At 41.3% G+C, this 19,811-nt stretch overlaps 2 protein-coding genes across 2 annotated transcripts; both read left to right on the top strand.

The window, feature by feature from the left end:
- The first annotated feature begins 6,431 nt into the window (after positions 1–6,431).
- LOC134624620 (tripartite motif-containing protein 16-like) lies at positions 6,432–8,129 on the top strand. The gene has a single exon (XM_063469629.2). It carries the CDS (start codon positions 6,456–6,458, stop codon positions 8,127–8,129), a length of 1,674 nt encoding a protein of 557 aa, XP_063325699.1. The 5' UTR covers positions 6,432–6,455.
- Positions 8,130–12,748: 4,619 nt separating this feature from the next.
- Positions 12,749–19,419, top strand: LOC134624623 (zinc finger protein ZFP2-like). Its single transcript, XM_063469633.1, has 3 exons — positions 12,749–12,911; positions 15,826–16,262; positions 17,490–19,419. Exons 2-3 carry the CDS (start codon positions 16,091–16,093, stop codon positions 18,317–18,319), a joined length of 1,002 nt encoding a protein of 333 aa, XP_063325703.1. The 5' UTR covers positions 12,749–12,911; positions 15,826–16,090; the 3' UTR covers positions 18,320–19,419.
- The last annotated feature ends 392 nt before the right edge of the window (positions 19,420–19,811 follow it).

The following is a 19,811-nucleotide window of genomic DNA, read 5'->3' as shown; positions in this document are numbered from 1 at the left end:
GCAGAGTTCTGAATGAGCTGTAGTTGTCTGACTGATTTTTTAGGTAGACCTGTAAAGATGCTGTTACAGTAATCAAGCCTACTAAAGATGAATGCATGGACTAGTTTTTCCAGGTCCTGTTGAGACATCAGATCTTTTATCCTTGAAATATTCTTGAGGTGATAGTAAGCTGATTTTGTTATTGTCTTAATGTGTTTTTCTAAGTTTAGGTCTGCATCCATCACTACACCCAAATTTCTCGCCTGGTTGGTGGTTTTTAGGTGTATAGATTGAAGTTCTCTGGTGACCTGTAATCGTTTTTCTTTGGCACCAAAGACTATTACTTCAGTTTTGTTTTTGTTTAGCTGGAGAAAATTGTGGCACAACCAGTCATTAATTTCCTCAATGCATTTACCAAGAGCCTGTACAGGGCCTCGGTCTCCTGGTGACATTGTGATATATATTTGTGTGTCATCTGCGTAGCTATGATAGTTTATTTTGTTGTTCTTTATAATCTGTGCCAGTGGGAGCATGTAGATGTTAAACAGAAGGGGTCCCAAGATGGAACCTTGGGGAACTCCACATGTGATACTTGTCTGCTCAGATGTGAAGTTACCTATTGATACAAAGTATTTCCTGTTTTCTAAGTATGTTTTGAACCAGTTTAGTACAGTTCCTGAAAGACCTGCCCAGTTCTCCAGTCGTTTGAGTAATATGTTGTGGTCAACTGTATCAAATGCTGCACTGAGATCCAGTAAAACTAAGACTGACATTTTTCCACTGTCTGTATTCAGACATATGTCATTAAACACTTTGGTCAGAGCGGTTTCAGTGCTGTGGTTCTGTCTAAAACCTGACTGGAAGGCATCATAGCAGTTATTCTGTGTTAAGAAGTAATTGAGCTGTTGAGAAACTGCTTTTTCAATGATCTTACTTAAAAATGGGAGGTTTGAGATCGGCCTGTAGTTATTCATTTGTGTCTTGTCAAGATTGTCCTTTTTCAGTATAGGTTTAATTACAGCAGTTTTTAGTGATTCTGGAAACACACCTGACGTTAAAGAAAAGTTTATGATCTGTAACAGGTCTGACTCCAAAGTCTTTGAGACCTTTTTGAAAAAACTTGTTGGCAGGACATCTAAACAGCAGGAGGAGGAGTTCAGTTGACCTAAGATGTCCTCCAGGTCTTTGTTGTTAATAGGGTGAAACTGTTTGATGGTGTTTAAACAGTTTTTTGGTGGACACAGTACATGTCCTGGATCTGCTGTTGATGTACCAATTGCTTGTCTAATCTTTTGGATTTTTTCTGTGAAGAATTTGGCAAAGTCATTGCAGGCCATGGTCGAATGAAGTTCAGCTGCCACTGACACAGGAGGGTTTGTTAGCCTGTCAACTGTAGAAAATAGGACCCGAGCGTTATGACTGTTTTTGGTAATGATGTCAGAGAAGTAGGACCTCCTTGCACTCCTCAGTTGTAAATTATAATTGTGAAGTTTCTCTTTATAGATGTCATAATGAACCTGGAGGTTTGTTTTTCTCCATCTGCGCTCAGCTTTCCTACACTCTCTTTTTTCATTTTTCACCAGTGTGGAGTTTCTCCATGGAGACTTCTTCCTTCCAGAGATAACCTTCACCTTAATGGGAGCAATAGTGTCCATTACATTTAACATTTTAGCATTGAAGCTAGTGACGAGCTCATTGACTGAACCTCTGGACAGGTCAGGTGTTAATGGGAAGACCTGGTTAAAGATCTCACTACTGTGTTCAGTTATACACCGTTTTGTGATCACTGCTGTTGATATATTTGTGTGGGCTGAGATTTTACTTTCAAAGAAAACACAGTAATGATCAGACAGGCCCACATCAGACACAGTAACCTTTGAAATGCTCAGGCCCTTGGAGATCAGTAGGTCAAGAGTGTGTCCTCTATTATGTGTGGCCTCTGTTACATGCTGAGTCAGCCCAAAGTTGCCCAGAGTGTTACTCAGGTCTTTAGTCCCTTTGTCCTGAGGGTTGTCCACATGGATGTTAAAATCCCCAACAATAATTACACAGTCGAAATCAACACAGATCACAGACAGCAGTTCACTGAGGTCATTAAAAAAGTCTGTGCAGTATTTGGGAGGCCTGTAAACATTAAGAAACACAACTTTGGATGGAGCCTTCAGCTGTAACGCCACATATTCAAAAGACTGAAAACTTCCAGGAGATAGCTGCTTACATTGAAATGATTCATTAAATAAGACAGCAACCCCTCCTCCTCTCCTGCTCACCCTGGCCTCACTGATAAAACTGTAGTTAGGAGGGGTCGTCTCGATGAAAACAGCTCCACTGTTACTTTGGTCCAACCAAGTTTCAGTTAAAAACATAAAATCAAGGCTGTGCTCAGTGATTAAATCATTAATTAAAAATGTTTTCCCAGCTAAAGATCTAACGTTTAATAAAGCCAACTTAAGTGTTTTAGAGGTATTATTTGCCCCCTCGTGTTTGGGAGCAGTCTGTGGCACACAAGGTATGTTTACTACATTTAAAGATCTTTTAGAGTGCAGCTCTTTGTGTTTTGACCAGGCCACATGTCTCCTTCTGTCACCTAAAAGTACAGAAATTTTGAAACCTTCTAATAAACAGGGTCCCAGCTTCTCCTGGGAAAAGTCACCACTGTCATAATCCTCGCAGCCTGGACCCTCCACACATCACACATCAGACTGCGGAGACAGAGCATGAAGGTGGTAAGGAGGAACTAAGGGCGGCGAGGCTGCGCAGTGTAACTTTGATTGCTCTGTTGAGGGCGGGGCTCGATGGCGAACCTTTGGCTGCTCTGGTGGGGGGTTAATGGGGGACAAAAAGGGATTGGGCCAGGGGGTAGATCTGAGCCCAGCATTGACCCGCTCCATCATCTCCTCAGTGAATTTCAGGTGTGGGGAGGAGGGAGAAAGGGAGGGGGAGGAGGGTGATGGCCTGTCAGGGGTTTGGGGGACTGGGGAAGGTCGTGGTCCCTGGTCCTGGTCGTTGGTGTTGTTGAGAGAGGTGGAGGCAAATAGGGACCCCTCTTCTTGCCTCAGATGTCTCTCCTTTCTGAGGCTCTTCCCGGGTGGGGGCAGATGGAGCTCCTCCTCAAGGTTTCTGCTGGGCTTTGTTTGTTCTTGGAGTACTGTTTGTTCCTCTTTATTAGATAACTCCTCGTTTATCTCAGCCTTGGCACCAAGCACAGATGGATGACGTATGGAATAAAACAAGTTGGAGGTGAACAGTTTCACCCCTGACTTGTTAAAATTAAATCCATTTGCTTTAAACAGATGCCTGCGTTCCCAAAAAATATTAAAGTTGTTGATAAAATGCACTGAGTGGTCAGTACATGCTGATATAAGCCATTTATTCAGTGCAAACAATCTGCTGAATCTCTCGTCTCCTCCTCTGACGGGCGGTACAGGCCCACTGATGAATACAGCTGCATTCAGAGAGTTTACAGTATTTAATAATCCAGTAAAGTCCCGTTTCAGAACCTCCGACTGTTGTTTGGACACATCGTTTGACCCTGTATGCAGAACAATATTTGTCACAGTTGGATATTCATCTGCAATCTGAAGAATTCTCTCCTTCAGGTTGTTGACCATATCATTAGGAAAGCAGAGGACTTTAGTGTTCTTACCGCACATCCTTTGTACATCCTTTACGGCAGAGTCACCCACAATCAGGGGTGGACACAGGTAGACACAGAACTCTGGAAAACGCAGCCTGAGTGGACAACGCAACAGAGAAAACAGGGAGATTATGCAGAGTGAAAACACCAGGGAAACACAGCTGAACAGGCTCTGACTGATGAGACAAAGGAAGCAAAAGTGACCATAACACACATAAAACAGGAATTAACACAGAGAGAGACAGACCGACCAAGACCAAGACAGAAACATTCAAACTTGACACAAGGGGCGTTTCTCAATATGCGTACTTGTGCATACTTGCGTTCTCGTGTACTCGTGATACGTCATCAGTCGGAGACCAAGTACTGTTCCAATTCGAAGTACGCATCAAGCCAAGAACGCGAAAAAGTCCCGGATGTGTTCTCGCTCCGCCCGTTTTATCGAGCATGCATCGGTGTGGACTTGGTACAGCTAAATAGCTAAATAGCCCAGAATGCATTTCGTCCAAAACTCAACAGCGGACTCCCGGCAGATCTCCCCCCCCCCCCCCCCCCCCCCCCCCCCCCCGCTCGCGCTCTTCTCACTACTCAGGTTAAACAAACCCCAGCAGCTGTCTATAGTATTGAGTGTCCACTAAAATAAAAATAGAAGCGTTCTAACATCTCACCTTCTAAATGTTAATGTTTAGTTTATTTCAGTGTTTTATTTGTTCCTGAGTCAACTGGTTTGGCTGTGATTAAAGTTAAGCTTCATAACATGTTACTCACAGTTAAATTACGAGGGGACGGCAGTAGAAACTCCGGACCTGTGACATCATCACGTACGCAGGTGTTCCAATTGTACAAATCGCGTGTCCGTGCTCGCGTTCTCGGCGAGTCCATACTCCCGTGCGTTCTCGGCTAGTACGTACTCGCGTACTTGGGAATTGAGGAACGGCCAAGGTCTGAAGATAAACAAACATGGGCCGTTTCTCAATATGCGTACTTGTGCGTACTTGCGTTCTCGTGTACTTGTGATACGTCATCAGTCGGAGACCAAGTACTGTTCCAATTCGAAGTACGCATCAAGCCGAGAACGCGAAAAAGTCCCGGATGTGTTCTCGCTCCGCCCGTTTTATCGAGCATGCATCGGTGGTGACTTGGTACAACTAAATATCCCAGAATGCATTTCATCTACAACTCAACAGCGGACTCCCGGCACATCGTTTTCAAACCCCCCCCCCCCGCGGTCTTCTCACTACTCAGGTTAAACAAACCCCAGCAGCTGTCTATAGTATTGAGTGTCCACTAAAATAAAAATAGAAGCGTTCTAACATCTCACCTGCTTGTTTTTATTAAGGTATGTACACGTATGTACATGTACACTATTTTTATTAATAGAGGTTTCACTACTGAGGTTAAAAATGATATATAAGTCACTTAGATCACTTCTAAATGTTAATGTTTAGTTTATTTCAGTGTTTTATTTGTTCCTGAGTAAACCGGTTTGGCTGTGATTAAAGTTAAGCTTCATAACATATTACTCAGTCACAGTTAAATTAAGAGGGGACGGCAGTAAAAACTCTGGACCTGTGACATCATCACGTAGGCTGGTGTTCCAATTGTACAAATCGCGAGTCTGTGCTCGCGTTCTCGGCGAGTCCGTACTCCCGTGCGTTTTCGGCCAGTACGTACTCGCCGAGAACGCGAGTACGTACTCGCGTACTTGAGAATTGATAAACGGCCATGGATAGAAGAAACAGATGATTATGGGAACAGAAAGCGATAACACAGGTACTACAAAACATGGGAACATGACCTGAGACAGAAATAACATTTTATTTTTGAAATCCAAAATCTGGGATCTCAGAAAATATAAGCTTGTGTTAAATGATGTTTAAAGCCAGATATAGTATGTTACCAGGAATGCAGAAAGGATTTTTCTTGGCAGAGGTTTTTTAACTTTGCTGGAAAGTTATATTTGTAGACTTTTAACACATGAACAGCAGATAAAAGCATTTGTATTTCTATTTGTGGAGTAAAATTTTGGAACAGCCAAGATTGCGCTTGGAAGTCTTTTTTAATATCAAGGAAATCATAAATACTTAAATGACCAAAGTTACTTGAAACTCCAAGCAAAACTCATTGAACCATAAAGTAACTATAGATTACAGTATGATGAGACATGAGGGCTTAAAATTGAGGTTTCAGACTATGCAGACTTATGGACTTATATTTGTAATAAATGTGGTTTATAAACTGTCAGGGTTCCTGGGTTGTTTACCCAGTGCTTTCAGTTTGTACTTAGTCACTGTTTATGTTACATGTGTTTCCGGTTCAGTTCAGGCATTCAGCTGGTCTGTCAGTCTATTTCTCATGTTCTGTTCATCCTGTCTCCACAATAAACACCATCCACATCCGTCACCAGTCTATGAGTCCTGCTTATGGTTCCTCTCTTTTCTCTCTCCACACAAAGACATGAACAGTTCATTACGGGTTTGTAGATTTCCCCTCATTAGCATGCTGTCTGACCTGCTGTCTGCTATTATAGTGATACTGCTTTTAATGATTCAAAGTTCATAAATAGAACCACTACGACACAGTCCATAAACTCTTTACTTCCCTCAGACTTTCCCTTCTTTTCCCATCAACACACCTGTTATCACTTCTCATTGGTCCTGCAGTTGCCTATCTGCTCTAACCTTTGTACTGCCATAACAGCTTAAGAGCAGGTTATCTTCAAGATTAGAGATCAATGCATATATTCACTGAAGAAACACATGTTGTTGAGATCAGAGCTCAGACTAGTTTCAGTTATAAGAAAGAGAAACTCACACAGTCACTGACACTGAGAGGAGAAATGGCACAGAAAGGAGTTCAGCTGGACCGAGAAACCTTCTCTTGTTCCATCTGTTTGGATCTACTGAAGGATCCGGTGACTACAGCCTGTGGACACAGCTACTGCATGAACTGTATTCAAACCCACTTTGATGAAGAGGACAGGAAGGGAATCCACAGCTGCCCTCAATGTAGGGGGACTTTCACAGCGAGACCAGTGATGGTTAAAAATACTATGTTAGCAGAGTTGGTGGAGCAGCTGAAGAAGACTGGACTCCAAGCTGCTCCAGCTGATCACTGCTATGCTGGACCTGAAGATGTGGCCTGTGATGTCTGCACTGGGAGGAAGCTGAAAGCCATCAAGTCCTGTCTGGTGTGTGTGATCTCCTACTGTGAGAAACATATTCAGCTTCATTTTGAGTCTCCTGCCTTTGGAAAACACAAGCTGGTGGCCCCCTCCAAGAAGCTCCAGGAGAACATCTGCTCTCGTCATGATGAGGTGATGAAGATTTTCTGTCGTACTGATCAGCAGAGTATCTGTTATCTCTGCATAATGGATGAACATAAAGGCCATGAAACAGTCCCAGCTGCAGCAGAAAGGACTGAGAAGCAGAAGGAGCTCGAGGTGAGACGACTAAACATCCAGCAGAGAATCCAGGAGCGAGAGAAAGATGTGAAGCTGCTTCAACAGGAGGTGGAGGCCATCAATGGCTGTGCTGATAAAGCAGTGGAGGACAGTGAGAAGATGTTCACTGAGCTGATCCGTCTCATCCAGAAAAGAAGCTCTGATGTGAAGCAGCAGGTCAGATCCCAGCAGGAAACTGAAGTGAGTCGAGTCAAAAAGCTTCAGGAGAAGCTGGAGCAGGAGATCGCTGAGCTGAAGAGGAAAGACGGCGAGCTGGAGCAGCTCTCACACACAGAGGATCACAACCAGTTTCTACACAACTACCCCTCACTGTCAGCACTCAGTGAGTCTACACACTCATCCAGCATCAATATTCATCCTCTGAGCTACTTTGAGGATGTGACAGCAGCTGTGTCAGAGACCAGAGATAAACTACAGGACATTCTGAGAGAGGAATGGACAAACATCTCACTGACAGTCACTGAAGTGGATGTTTTACTGTCATCACCAGAGCCAAAGACCAGAGCTGGATTCTTAAAATATTCACATGAAATCACACTGGATCCAAACACAGCAAACACACACCTGTTATTATCTGAGGGGAACAGAAAAGTAACATTTATGAAACAACAACAGTCTTATTCTGATCATCCAGACAGATTCACTGGATATTCTCAGGTCCTGAGTAGAGAGAGTCTGAGTGGACGTTGTTACTGGGAGGTGGAGTGGAGAGGGGGAGTAGTTTTAGTAGCAGTTGCGTACAAGAATATCGGCAGAGCAGGGGGGGACAAAGAATGTGGATTTGGATATAATGAGAAATCTTGGGCATTAAACTGTAACACAAACAATTTTCAATTTTGGCACAACCATGTCCGAACTGTCCTCTCAGGTCCTCTGTCCTCCAGAGTAGGAGTGTACCTGGATCACAGAGCAGGTATTCTGTCTTTCTACAGCGTCTCTGAAACCATGACTCTCCTCCACAGAGTCCAGACCACATTCACTCAGCCGCTCTATGCTGGACTTTGGCTTTTAGATTATGAAGCCACTGCAGAGATGATTAAAGTCAAATAGAGAAGACAGGTTCATGTTGATCTCTGACCATTATATGTACTTCTGTAGTTTCTAAATGAGGCTTTACATTTTAGAAGCTGAGAAGTTCAGTGGTCCATTGATGTGTGAAAATAATATTGCACTGACTTAAAATGTAGTTACATTAACAACCTTACATCAATACAAACCTAAATTTGTTCTTATTGGCTGATATTTTAATGTAACAAAACATATGAAGGAAAAACTGGTTCCAGTCTCAGAAATCTGAAAAATATCGATTTTCTCGATCATAAATTTACAGTCTTTGAAGTTTGAACTTTTAAAACATGAATCAATTTTGATTCCTTGACCCTTTTGAAAATATAATGAAAAGTATTTTAAACTATTATTTAATGTTCATACTAATAACACATTATTATATCTAGAGTAATGTGATTTAACGTCATTTTTTAAATTAAACTTTTGTCAACTTGATCATTTATATATCTAAATATAAAAACTAAATGATACAGGTCTCTATACTTCAGCAGCCACTCATTCAGTCAAATCGGATGGAGTTGCATTACATGCTGTAAGTGACTTAATTCTGATTTTATAAAATAAACTGTATTAAAAAGAAATACAGTTAAAAATATAAGAATTCCTGAAATTATTGATGCTTCATTCAGACTTTGACCATGTTTTAATGAATAAGTGAAGCACTTTTCCTCTTTGGTGCTTTTGCACTTAGTTTTTATTAGCAGGAAGCTCAGGCTGAGCTGATCCACCGAAGACGCCATAGCCATTGCTCTCCATACAGCACTGAGTCACCTGGAGAAACAGGGGAGCTATGTCAGAATGCTCTTTGTTGACTTCAGCTTACCCTTTAACACAATAATACTGGACATTTTAATCCCCAAGTTAGCCAACCTGCGGCTCCCACCATCCACTTGCTCTTGGATAAGATTTTTTGGTCAACAGACCCCAGAGGGTGAAACTAGGCCCCTACTACTCTTTCCCTCACGCTCTCAGCACCAGCTCTCCCCAGGGCTGTGTACTAAGCCTACTACTCTACTCCCTCTACACATCTGACTTCAGCCCCGCCCACCCAGAGAACATCATACTCAAATTTGCCGATGACACAACAGTGGTGGGGCTGATCACAGGGGGAAATGAGGTGGCCTACAGAGATGAGGTCATGAAACTGGGAGAAATGGTGTGCATTAAACAACCTTGGACTTAACATCACCTCGACTTCAGGCAGAACAGCACTGCCCCTGCACCCCTGCACTTTAACAGTGAATGTGTAGACCGAGTGGAGTCCTTCAAATGTCTCTGCGTCCACATCTCCGCAGACCTCTCCTGGTCAGTCAAAACCGCGGCGCTAGTCAAGAAGGCCCAGCAGCGCTACACTTCCTAAGGGTGCTCAAGAAGGAGCAACTAAACACCCAGCTGCTGGTGACCTTCTACAGCTCCACCATCGAGAGCCTGCTGACATATGCAGTGGAAGTGTGACACTCCAGCTACATGGAGGCAGACAGGATAACAGGATACGTTCGCCAAGGATAACACCTCTGAGCAAAAGTTGGATAACATCTTAGAACAGCTCACTGCGGTCGTGAGGTCTCAGAATCGGCTCTCTGGGCACAAGAATGACAAGACCACGGAACGCAAGCTGGATAACATCATGGAGAAGTTAGCGGCTCTCCAACAGAAAATGGAGAGACCAGTGTCGGTGTCGGAGTGTTAAGAACAACTTTGAAATTCCCATGAGCTGTTCGCATAAAAGAAAACCACCATCATAACTTGGCTATCCATTCAGCGCCAGCTGAGAGCTCAAGGCTAGAGCCGAACTAAAACTCCCTGATAACGACTGTGTTTAGACTGTTCCTCCCACCCTATGCAAGGCCACCTGGGTTGGCTGGAAGACTGTTTACTTAGCCTGGCAGGGCGAAGGACACTGTCTCAGCTAAACTCTGGACACACACACACATACACACATACTGATATGCACACACTCATCCCCCCTCCCTTTCCAAATGCCTTCGATGCTTGTTTCCTGCGGGGGAACACGGCGGGTCTGAGCCGACGCTGGAATGATAGTGCTGTGCAGGGTGGCTGCTGTGTTCGCTTCGCATTACTCTTCACCCCCCACCCAACCCTGTGGCTTGTCATGTCCTTCATAATGTTGTGTTGTGGACATTCATGTGCTTTTTGTGCAGAGGAGTTTTTTTGTTTCCTGTTCCCATGCTGTCCTACCATGGAAGCACAGCATGAGCAGAGGTCTCTTTTTTTCCTCTTGTACTTTCCCATTGTAATGTACATTTCAATGTTTTTTTCTGTAACGCTACCGATCTCCGACTTGTATCCCCATGTAATGTCTGTGTTGTGTGTGTAAGGTCGGGAGGGGGTCCCATTTCGCGAATAAAGCTTGGATTGATTGATTGATTGATTGATTGACAGGAAGAGACAACAGAGGGTGGCAAACATAGCACAAAAAATCATCGGCTTCCTCCTGCCCTCTTTGTCTGCCATTTATAACTGCCACTGTCTGTGTCACTCCTGTACTGTGTATTTATATTATTTGTATAGTTATATTATTGCATAGATTTCTTTTTATAATTTGCTAAGTACATGCACACTTTTATGGAGCTGTTTTTAATCTCGTTATACTGTGTATAATGACAATAAATTCTTTCAGTTTCAATTCAATTAAATTCAATTTAACTTTGAATGTAAGAAAATGATTACATACAACTGAACTTAAAGCAAACATTAAAGTAAGCAGAGGGACGGAAGGAAAGGTGTCACCCAGAGAAAATGAACCGACGGAGACACCTGCTGGACAAACACAGACATGACAAGAAGAAAGACAAGTGCAGAGGGGAGACAAACAGCTGGAAATACTTGTTGGAAAGGGTTGTCATGCTTCAGAAAAACACACAGCACACACTCTAAGCCATTTATTTGGACTGAAGTAGAAATAACTTGAGAAGAATAAATCACATTACAAAAAAAATAATAATTATATTTAAAAAACAACAACTACCTGTTCAGCCCAGACAGTCATGCTAGATTTTTTTTAAAATTTGACTTCACTGTAGATGATTTCCAGATTCACACATCCAGTTTTCAAAACCTAGCGCTCACAAGTCCGTTATTAGCTCAAGAAACCTAACTGCTTCCCACAGAGTAAACAGACAAATCTAGAGCAATAATCCATTATAAAAATAAGACTCTTTGTTATCATACACACTTTGACAAATGAATAAGGAAAGTGGCTCAGCTTCTTTATCAAAATGTTATTTCTTATCATTCTAAGAGTTTCTAGAAAATTACAAAATATCCGTAAAACCAAAAGAATCTGCTGTAGTTTTAGATGCTGTACCAAAAAGTGTCCTCATACTGTTACCAAACTCTGCTGTTGATGATTTTGTCACGGTTTGGAATTATTAAAGGACCCAAGATGTGGCAGCTCTGATGCAAGTGAGTTTATTCAACAGCTGGTGATACAGATAGAAATGGCAAGGGTGAGCATGAAAACTAAGCAAAAACCTAAACTTGGAAAACTAACAGAAACAGAGATGCAGGGAGACATGGAGGGACAGAGACGACGGAGGGAAATACGCAGACGAACCAGCAACGCACACGAGAAAACACAGGGCTTAAATACACATAGGGCAATCAGGGAATGGTAAACAGGAGGGAGGCACGGGAGTAATTGGACATAACGAGATAAGGGAAGGTGAAACAAGAAACACTGACGGGAGACACCGACCTACAAAATAAAACAGGAACTCACACATGCAAAGACACAGACTTAGAAACACAGACTTGACACAGTAATACACATGTATTACTGCCTGCAGGCAGAAATGACTAAACACTAAACTGAGGAAGAGCAGAACTAAAAACTGAAGAAATAGAAAACCAGAACCAAAATACATCACAAATAATAGAAAACACAAAACGCTGGGTCAAAAGACCCAGGATCATGACAGATGTAGCCTTCAGTTTAGAAGAATATATGACAGCTATATATATATTTGTCATTGATGTGTTGAAAAAGAAATAATAAAGAACAATATTAGGAATATAATTAGTTATGCTACTGTCTCTCCTTCTAAACACTCCTGGTCTTTCTTATTTAATGATATACAACAGGAGAATGCATGGAGGACCTGTGATAAATACTGTATCAATAACCAGATTAATGAAGTGTCTTTCACCATACTGTACATATTGACACGTATTAGGTTTATCCAGTGAAAGTGGTGCTGAACAGATTCAAAGGGCATATAATGTAAGGAAAAGATTGGGAGAAAAAATCATATTGTCCATTACTGTTGTAAAATACTATGTTGATAGGAAAAAATATGCATGGACCAAAGCAGCCTTGCTACACTTTATTAATGAGTTTGTTTTGCTTTTTTTAAAAAAAAAAATCTGGCAGCAATTTGTGTAAATTAAAAAGGAAAAAGCTTATTAAAACTCTGACCACGTCAAATTAATGGAGTATGCCGTATGTATTACTTTCTGTGTCCTCCTGACAGAGTCACCTGCTGATTCACGTCACCAAAAATAGCAAACCACAGCAGAGAGGGCAGAAAGTGACGTATCAGGAAGTGTAATGAAAGGAAGTAGATGGCGGGAGAGATGAAGCTGTTCATGACAGAGCGGAAATAAGGTGAAAAATAGGCGAAAACAGCAAAAGCGAAAGTAAATCTGTAATGTGGAGGAAACGGACAGTGAGCGCAGTGTAACCCTGAAAACGAGGACGAATTTAAAGTGATCATAAAATCGTCTCCAGACGGTCGTTGTTCGGTGAGTGGAACCAGATTCAGCTACAACACCGATAAATACGCCTGTAGGGAGATTAAGAGTGCTAAAATACTGAGAAACGGATCTCTGATGAGCGCTTGTAGGGATGTGGTTCATCAAGGTACACAGGACTGAATTAGTGTAAGGGAGGTGCAGTGTGGGGAAAGTGTCCAAGCAGCAGGCTGAACCCGAGTCAGAGAGCACAGAAAATAACAACAGATGTGGTGGAAACTGGCAAGATGGTGATACAGGAAGATGTTCTGACTGTGAGCAAGAAATAATTCATATTGTTTATGGTCGAAGGGATAAAGAGCTCAGCACAGACAGGAAAATGATTATTGTGAAATCAGCTGAGAAATGTTAAAGAACTACGTGGAAGAAACGTTAAAGGGAGGAACTCCCAACTTTTAGTCATGTCTGGTGGATCTTCGTGATATTAGCTTTTTTAATGTGCAAACCAAGAAACCTTGTAGCCAGTGGTAAATAAAAATAAACAAACATCTCAAATTTGTTGGACAAGTTTCGTGAGATATATTTTGTAAAATATGGTTGAAACCACAGTGGGATTTTCTTGTATATGGGTGTACAGCGATCAGGAATTATGGGGAGACTGAGAGAGGTGGAGGTTAGGTCTGCAACTAAAGATTATATCAGCAGTCGACTAATCTGCCAATATCCCTTTGATTAGTCAGCGATTATTTCAGTAACTTTTATCTCTGTTTCATGTGGGCAGCCCTCCTGTTCTAGACACAACAAATTAAAATATTGACCCAGGAAATGTGAATATGAAAATAATCAAATGTGTTTTTTATTATTACTTAATAGGACCATGAGAATGAAAATGAAATGAATGAAATATGAATGCAAATTAAAGTGCTAGTTGTGTTTAAACAAGAAAATAATATGCAAATAGGAAACTACAAATGGCTTCTGTCCATAATTTCAAATAAAGCTTCAAATTATATCAAAAAGATTTTAGTTTCCAGTTCAAAATAAAAGATTTCCAAAGTTTACAGATGATTCAGTTCACGAATTCACGACTACAGTGGACGTGCTCTGGAATGAGGCTTGCTCCAGCTGCAGCTGATAACCATACTAAACACGCTCTCTGTCATAACTTCAGCCATCTGAGAGGTGCATGAGCCTCTTTTCAGGACAAACTCATCTATACGCCTGTGCGTAATACAATTAAAACAGAACAAAACAGAATCAGACTGTTACTAATCACAAATTTGGTTGTTAATATTTTGTTTTTCAGATACTGCCCCCAAAGCTTCCTGTAGTGTGTAGCAGTTATAAAAACACATTTATGTGGTTTTAGAATTTTATGCATCCACGAATTTTAAAAGTCTGCGTAATTGTTTATAGAGAAAAAACATTGCAGCCCTTGTGGAGGTGTAGCAGAATTTGTGTTGAATGGGTTTGTGGGTATATTGTCACAACAGGGACAGAAAACCGAGATACTGGATAATGTAGGTGGTCCCACTGAAGATAAGTGTGGTTTGGGGGTTTTAATGTGCACAGTACACTTTGGAGGAGTTACAGCACAGATGTGAAAGCAGAGATAATAGAGAAGATCATAATTGATCTGATGACTTGTTGAATGAATCCAATATGCATTTTAAATGCTCTGATAGGATAGTGTGTGTTATAACACGTTAGCCCGCATAAAAGACAGTACACTTCAAGTGATATTAAAACTGTTTACTATTATATGGGATAAAGTAGGGCTGTTCGATATAACGATATATATCGGATGACGATATAAAAACGTCTATTGTTTTATATCACGCTATCGTTTGTTTCGTGGTATCGCAAAATAAACAGTTTACGGCAATATTTTTTCCGTCATTTTGATGGTCACTGTAGTGGCTATATTAATTTCTTAAAGTTCTCTCTTTCTCTTCAATTTAATATAACCACACTACAGACGGACAAGCGCCTGTTTTTATGCGTTGCAGTTAGCAGCAATGACGGTAAAACCATGTTTATTTTCCACATAAACCTTTCACAATAAAGCTCAAGATCCTGTTGAGAGTTTTCAAAATAAACTGTATTACGTGAAAGAGTATGCAGAGTATTTACAGATGAGAAGCAAAAAAGAGCCGTCAGGTGCTAAAAAATAAACCTTAGACTCAAACGTTAGAATAGGCTTTTCCCCGCAGCACGCCGTGTAATAAATACTCACAAAGAAAACAGCGGCCGTTACAACTTATGTCTAAAGATGTATAGTTTCATGCATCGGTTAAACACTTGACTCCAGGTACACGACGCCCAGCTGGAAACACTTCAGCTGCCCGAGATTCACAGAATTTACAGAAAATGTTAAATTTTTGTGATTTATATCGTTATCGGGAAGATAGATGTCTTATATCAGGATATGAGATTTTGGTCATATCGCACAGCCCTAGGATAAAGGGACAATCCCATGAGTCTGAAAGCAGGCTGTTATAGTGGCACTGGCCTGTAGAAACCCAACACATTAACGTCACATTTGGGATGACCTGGGATGATAACAGAGACTAACCCATATCTTAGAGTGTAAACAGTGTCTTCTCTGGGTTTTAGAGTGGGTGTAGTAAAGGAATATTCTGCATTCATTTGCAGAGTATTTGGCTGGAATATTTGGTCACAGCTGAAATGGGAAGACGTCTTCACTATATGTAAAAGTATGTATGTTTGAACATGACGCAGGATAGGAACCCAAAGGAAGAGACATGGTTTACTTGGATGAGAATAGGACACAGAGGAATTAACTCATGCAATCCAAATAGGTCAACTCCCAACAGGTCTCTGTGTTTAAACTCTATGATAAACCGGGGATTATTTTATGAATACATTCAGATTTTAAGCTGATGGAAAGAATATAGTTTTTAATTTTTTCTCCTGCTATTCTCCTGTCCACACTTTACTCCAGTAGGTGGCAGTAATACACCTGTAAGCTGGTTTGCCAACTGCCATCAAGCTCAGAAGAATGAGAAGGAAGGAGGTGGAGGGGCAAAGTGTGGCTGTTCAAGTGGAGCGGTGTGTGCAGACATGACTGCTGTTTGAAGAAGCGGACTAAGGTTAGAGGAGAGATACTAAAATATCGATCCTGTCACGTCAGTGTGGATCTGATACCAACGTCTGTATCACTTCTATCGATGCTTGTATCGATCCGTCCAGCCTGAGTTGAAGCAGCAATGAGTTCAGTTCAGTATCTGAGAGAGTTCATCAAGGAGAGACTAACTGCTGTTTGTGAAGAAATCTTCTCAGAGGTTCAAAAAACCATCGTCCAGTATGAGGAGGAGATCAACCGTCAGCACAGACTGCTGGATATCAGCCGGAAACCAGACAGAAACTCACACATCACAGGTATGGACGTGTTTTTAACTCTGTGCTGTTCACACCCTAATTTCCTGAACTGAAGTCAGAGCACTAACACATGAACATGTGCAGAAACATCCTGTTTATTTCAGCTATTGCTGCAATTACTGATTTTTCAGGAGATCAGACATGTGGTCTCTGGTCTCTGGACTGCTGACAAAAGGAGCCTGCTAAACAACAATAACGGCTGGTTTTGAGCTAACTTTATGCCAGCTAATGTTAGGCCCGAGTGTCCTAAAACACACTTCCCCTCTAATAAAGTTTGATTACAAAAAAAGAAACAAAACAAAACACTACATTTTTGGAAACATTTGTGGGTGTTTTCTCATTTTTGTCTCTGTTTTTTTTTTGTAGTACCATATTTTTCAGATCATAAGGCGCATTAAGCGAAACAAAACAGTCAGATAACTCAAACTTTACTCAACTCATTCTTCTTGCTTCCTCCACTTCCGTACCATTAATTCATTAATGCTGTATTCTGTCACAGCTGCTCTATTCCCGTGTTGTTGCAGTCGATTTTTGAATAAATTAAAGGAGTGTGCTTTATAGTGCGGAAAATACGATACTTTAATACTAAAGTGGCCCTCCAGTGAGGTGATGGTGTCAGCAGTGGCCCACAGCTCATTTAAGTTTAAGACCCCCATTGTAGAAGCTTCACCACCGGCATTATGAGGTAAACCGTGATCTGACAGCCTACATTCATTACATATGAACAGCGACTAGAGATGTTTGTAAAGACAGAGAGAGGACAGCGGGAAGGCATGTTAGAAACAGACATTAAGGACTTTCTTTTGCTGCTCTCTCACTGACAGAAGAGATGGTCACATTCCGTAAATGTAACTTTCACATGACCTTCAGACAATGTTTCCTGAAGTTTACATTTGTAGAACCATTAGGGAACGTTTAGCCATTTTTCTTTTGTTAGCTTCTTTAACATGTCCGTGTTTAAGAGTGTGGTCAGGTTTGTTGCACAAAAATGGTCACCGTGCAGTTTAGTTTGGTGGACTTTGGGTCTTTGCTCGCAGTGAGGAGCTTCAATGCTAATATATTAGTGTGTGGCTGTGAGTATGCACAACTGTTTGCCTGAGCTGCTGTGCACGTGTTGCGCATGCATGAAACAGACTGGCTCACAATCGGTCAAATGACAGACTCTCTGGTCTGATCACCATTTATCATCACATAACTGCTTTTTCTTGTATTTATTTGTTCCTCAAGACCTCCCACAACAACATGACTGTGAGGAAGAGGAGGGTCTGGATGACCAGCAGGTCTGTAACCAGGAGAGGAACTCCAGCCCAGACCAGGAGGACCCAGAGCCCCCACAGGTTAAAGATGAACAGGAGGAACTCTGCAGCAGTCAGGAGAGAGAGCAGCTTGGAATGAAGCAGGAGACTGATACTTTCATGAAGACTCTGACTTATGAGGAAAGTTCCCACAGTGAACAAAAACTAAACAGTGAGCAGCTCCTTTCTCACAGCTCTCCTGAAGCAGAGAGCCGAGATCATGAAGAAAACCATTACGTGGACTCAGGATCTACTAGAAATACAAAGCTAAAGAAGAGGAGACATCACAATGAGCGAGTGGACAACACTCCTGTGTCAGAAAGTAAAACTGACACAAGGAAACAGTCTGTACAGTGTGACACCTGTGGAAAAACGTTTAACTTTAAATCCAACCTTACTACACATCTGAGAGTTCACACAGGTGAAAAACCATATCCTTGTAGCACCTGTGGGAAACAGTTCAATCAGAAGTCATCATTGAATACTCATGTAAGAATTCACACAGGTGAGAAGCCGTATCCGTGTAACACCTGTGGGAAAATATTCAATCAGCTGGCACACTTGAAAACTCACACAAGAATTCACACAGGAGAGAAGCCACATTGTTGTACCACTTGTGGGAAAAGATTCAATGAGAAATCAACATTAAAAACTCACATACGAGTGCACACTGGTGAAAGGCCATATCCTTGCAGCACTTGTGGTAAAAGATTCAGTCAGAGGATGAACTTAAAGAAACACATGAAAATTCACACTGGTTAAATGTTTAATACTTTGAAAATGTGATACAGCCCTGAGTCATAGCAATGTGTTGGTGGTAGAACTCATACTGACCAGAAGTCAAATCACTGCAACACCTGAGTGAAAAGATGATTCATGTTCAAGACAGTATTTCAAGACATTGTTTATTTGGTTTCCTACTTTATTCTTATAATTGTATCAGCCAAACTCATCTTACATTTCATAAAGGTTAAAGTTCAATATGCTCCTGTTCTGTTTGTTCATTGTTTTTTCGGCCTCGAGGGCCGGTGTCCTGTAAGTTTTAGATATCAACCTGGGTCAACACACCTGAATCACATAATTAGTTTGTTACCAAATCTCTGGAGAACTTCAAGACATGTTGAGGAGGTAAATTAGCCATTTGAATCAGCTGCAGGACCTGGCCCTCGAGGCCTGGAGTTGCTCACCCCTGCTCTGTGTGAATGCAGTATAAGAGTGTTCTCTTATTCAGCTGAAGTTTTTCTTTGTTTCTGATTTTTATCCACAACAATGCCAGGAGTAGTGCGCAAAAGTATGACTGACTAACCAGTCAGTGGTGAGAGGGGTCCTTGCAACCTCAGAATGAAAGGTTTGTTTTGGTTTAAATTTTGTTATGATTAATTTACCTGAATAAATATGCTGGACAAGTGAACCACAAAAAAAAAAAAAAAAAAAAACAGTGGAGGCTCACTGATGAAGATTTGGTCCACACCACACTCTGACTCACCTTTACGGCACAGCTAATGTAATCTCTGCAAGTTAAATTATTCTGCAGAAGCAAAAGTTTGTTTTTTATACTTTTCCAATTAGAAAGTTGGGGCATGAAGAGATTGGAGAGAGTTATAAGCTTTCCTTCTTTGGGAATTCACTTTGACTCTACAGCACAACTCTGAAGCATGGTTTAAAACACCCACGTCACATGATCACGACTAACCGAGGTTTTGGTGCACTTCACCCCAGTTTCAGTAGGTGGTGTACCTGCTGCTTATAGACATAGAAAAACAGACAGGTGGGTGGGCTCCATTCACTCATATCAGCAGAGAGAAAGTGGCACATGGTGCTGTCAACTCATAAAATATCTCAGTAAAAACCTCCGCTCTGCTTTCAAGGTGAAAATTTAAAAAAATTAAAAGTTTTCAGCTCTGACTTCGCCTGGTCTCTATTTTTTTCCTACTTTGAATAGAAAACGTCATTTTCATCCTTTGCTAGCTTATGTGGTTGCAATTCTACTAGGTTTTAAAAGTAGTTATGCAAAACAAAGTGTGCCTGCTCAGATAGGCCTTAAAGGGTTAACCCTCTGGGGTCCAGGGTGTAGTTGGCCGTTTTTGACTACTTTTGATTTTCCCTCTACATTTCACCTTTAAAAACAGTTTATCTTCCCTTGTTTGGTATCATTCTTTTCAGCACAACCTATGTGAATTTACAGGGTTTTTTTTTTCATTTTGATATACTGTATTAACACAATTAAATCAGACAAAAAAACATAAAATCAGAG

The sequence above is a fragment of the Pelmatolapia mariae genome, linkage group LG3_W (genome assembly GCF_036321145.2).
Source record: "Pelmatolapia mariae isolate MD_Pm_ZW linkage group LG3_W, Pm_UMD_F_2, whole genome shotgun sequence".
Taxonomy (NCBI): Eukaryota; Metazoa; Chordata; class Actinopteri; order Cichliformes; family Cichlidae; genus Pelmatolapia; species Pelmatolapia mariae.
This window is presented reverse-complemented; position numbering and strand designations above follow the sequence as displayed.

What these genes read in the sequence shown, in the direction of transcription:
- LOC134624620 (XM_063469629.2), top strand. Translation starts at nt 6,456, where the DNA reads ATGGCACAGAAAGGAGTTCAGCTGGACCGAGAAACCTTCTCTTGTTCC.
- LOC134624623 (XM_063469633.1), top strand. Translation starts at nt 16,091, where the DNA reads ATGAGTTCAGTTCAGTATCTGAGAGAGTTCATCAAGGAGAGACTAACT. An exon ending in CAGAAACTCACACATCACAG is followed by an intron (nt 16,263 to 17,489) that starts GTATGGACGTGT and finishes TTGTTCCTCAAG; the next exon opens with ACCTCCCACAACAACATGAC.